Source organism: Cupressus sempervirens, chromosome 4 (genome assembly GCF_028749045.1).
Source record: "Cupressus sempervirens isolate cs-2001-9-10 chromosome 4, ASM2874904v1, whole genome shotgun sequence".
Classification (NCBI taxonomy): Eukaryota; Viridiplantae; Streptophyta; class Pinopsida; order Cupressales; family Cupressaceae; genus Cupressus; species Cupressus sempervirens.
This window is the reverse complement of record NC_143121.1, coordinates 869728330-869731293: the sequence shown is the minus strand read 5'-3', so window position 1 is coordinate 869731293 and position 2964 is coordinate 869728330. Positions and strand designations below refer to the sequence as shown.

The 2964-nt window shown below is 34.6% G+C and overlaps 1 protein-coding gene across 1 annotated transcript; it reads left to right on the top strand.

Annotated features, from left to right (window-relative positions):
* Window positions 1-1383: 1383 nt before the first annotated feature.
* On the top strand, window positions 1384-2399 carry LOC149564169 (heavy metal-associated isoprenylated plant protein 39-like). Its single transcript, XM_089827229.1, has 3 exons — window positions 1384-1647; window positions 1733-1808; window positions 1904-2399. Exons 1-3 carry the CDS (start codon window positions 1636-1638, stop codon window positions 2248-2250), a joined length of 435 nt encoding a protein of 144 aa, XP_089683355.1. The 5' UTR covers window positions 1384-1635; the 3' UTR covers window positions 2251-2399.
* Window positions 2400-2964: the final 565 nt, after the last annotated feature.

Genomic DNA, 2964 nt, shown 5'->3' with positions numbered 1-2964 from the left:
TGGCCCATGTTTGTTGAAGACCTTTAAGATACCCTAAAATCCTGGGCGCAAATTTTGGTGTTGCCCAGAAAGGAAAAGGGTTGTTAATACAATTAAATTTCTCATAAATTAGCATTATGAATAATTAATTATTATTGCAAGAACTAATAAAGATTTGTTATTGTAGGGACATGATGGGTGTGGATTCTTTGATTAGGCCATTGATGCAAAAATAACAAGCATAGTGTATGATGAAGGTACATAGTGCAAGTGTTGCAAGGCTCAAAAGGCTGAAATTTACTTTTTACGATGTATTCTTTGCCTTATAATTGCACTTTTTTTAGGACCATATGCGAAAAAGTGAATAGCTATAAATTGTATAAGGGTTTTTATAAAATAGCAAAAAAGACTAATATCAAATTTTATATATTTTATGAACTTTCATAAATTGTCTTTAAAATCAATCTTGTATTTAGTTAGTGGATACGTTATTTTAAAAAATCATATTAATAACCTTGAATTGTTAGTATTTTTTATTACTAATATGATTTTAGTTATGATCTTGATTTCAAATGTATACATAATTTAACATTTAATTATAATATTGTTTATAGTCAAATAATTAAAATATAATCAAACTTTTACAAAATGTTATCAATAAATTTAATTTAAAATTTAATAATCAATAATATATTTAAAAGGTCACACATCCAATTTAAATATGATTTTCAAATAATTTGATTCGATCTAAAATAATCTCAAACGACTTATATATCTTTTTTATGAAGTCATTTTTTAAAAATAAACAAAGATACTTCAAATAATCTATTTTTATAAAGTAAAATGTTTTTTTATTTTAAAAAAAATTAAAAATTATTCTTATTTCTATTTCTATTTTAATTGTGACAATCAAATAGAAAATATGCATTTCCAGATTTCTATTTGAAGACAACCAAACAGATTAAAACGATATTCCAGACTTTATTTTAAGCATGTGCAAATTTCAGAAGAGAGCTTATTCCAATATTGATGAATGGGGCATTGGACAATTCTTGCAACCAAACTAGACCTTAAGGTGTCATTGCTAGTACATAAATATGACTGGTTTTAGTAAAAATTCTTGCTTAGAGAGATTGGTGTTGAGTGCGAGGAAATATGCCGAAAATGTTGAAAGGCGGACATTGCAACGTAGGAGCATTAGATAGATGAATTCCATTTTAAAATTGAACTCTACGAAGGAAGTCTACGAAGGAAACGAATAAGAAGAGCGTATTCAACTTTAAGCTTTTGCGTCACAGTTAATGAGTAGAATGACATCATACCAGTTGGCGGTCACAGTGGCTCTCGAGTGCCAAGCCAAAAAGACAATGCGAGCGCCTTCAAGGAAGCCGCTTTAATTGTACGGATCAGACATTCACAAAAGCGAGGCTCAGAAAAATTATCCAGTCTAAAACTTCCGCAGCTTCCCCTGAAGCTGTGTTTGAGTCTCTTACCACGCTCCTTCCATTTTCGCACATTCTCTCATTTCCCCTCTTTATAAAACTCCCTTATGCCCTTCCAATTTCCTGCATTCGCATTTGTGTGCACCGCAGTTCATTTGAAATTCTTTACTAAAGTTTCTCATTTCTTAAAGATTGTGTAGTTCTCAATCGCTCGATGGCAGCCAAGGTAATAATTTTCCTTCATTTCACTGAGCTCACTCAAAATTTTAGGTGAAACTTGTGATCAGCTATCTAATGGTTGTGTTCTACAGAAAATTGTGCTAAAATTGACCATGGATGACGAAATCGGCAAGAAAAGGGCTCTCAAGGGGGTTGCAGGTGTCCAAGGTAAGAGATCTCTTTCTATTCGCTTTCAAACCCTAAAATTACTAATTTATTCTGCTGGAAGATCTGATGAATGCCAATGGATATTTGTACTACAGGGGTGGATTCAGTGACGATGGATATGAAGGAAAAGAAGATGACTGTAATCGGGGATGTGGATCCCGTCTGTTTGACATCCAAACTCAGGAAATTTGGCTTCGCAGATTTGCTGAGCGTGGGACCTGCGAAAGAGGAGAAAAAGGAAGGCGAGAAGAAAGAGGAAAAGAAAGAGGGCGAGAAGAAAGGTCAAGGAGAGGCAAAGAAGGAAAACAAAGCAGAACCTCCAAAAGTTGTGTATAAACCCATGACGTATACCTTTGAGTATAGACCGTATGAATGTCCTGTTGCCAGAGAAGAATACACTGTTGTGAGAGATGAATATCCTACTGCTTGCACTATCTGTTGAATGTGCTTATAAACAGTCACCGTTTGTAAATTAAGGCAATTTTCTTTGAATATACAGAGCAGGGCAGGGCATGAATAGTTTTTTTAAGTTTAGGGACAACCTGATTTGTACCGAAATGCGAATAATATTTTTTAAGTTTCCTTTTGCTATGGCTTGTGTTAAATTTATCGAAAGGGCTGTGAGAGAGTTAATTTCTTCGAAGCAATACCTTATAAAGAGAATGTTATTTCATATCCAAACAGTTTTTGCGTTAGGTCAATGTGTTGTTGCTGAGAAGATCGGCAGAGCAAAATAATGCATTGCGATCAGTGAATCATTTCACCTGCCTTTTTGGCTTCTCTTGGATCACTTTAACGAAATCCGCCCGCTTGAAAACCCCCCCACAGTCCAACTTACTACGGTGAAACCCTTAACAGGATTCGAACCCTTGCCGCGCATTGAAGAATTGTAGTCCAGTTCTGATATTGGGAGGGCTAGGGATACAAAGTTCAAACTGAGGCTCTTTGGAACAATGGAAAGCAGGGGTTAAACTGGTACGTTGTTTAGATTATATTCCCCCGAGATCAAATTAAATCACAGTGTAGTTTACAAGATGAAAGTCCTTGCAGAACCGACACGATTCTTAGGGATTCTTTTACTTTCAGTGGAAATCGGAGATCAGAAGTCCATTAAAAAGTTTTAGCCTATAGACTATAGGATTATGTAATGTCTCCC

Coding starts and splice junctions, on each gene's coding strand:
- LOC149564169 (XM_089827229.1), top strand. Junction 1,809..1,903: donor GGGGGTTGCAGGTGTCCAAG/GTAAGAGATCTC, acceptor TTTGTACTACAG/GGGTGGATTCAGTGACGATG.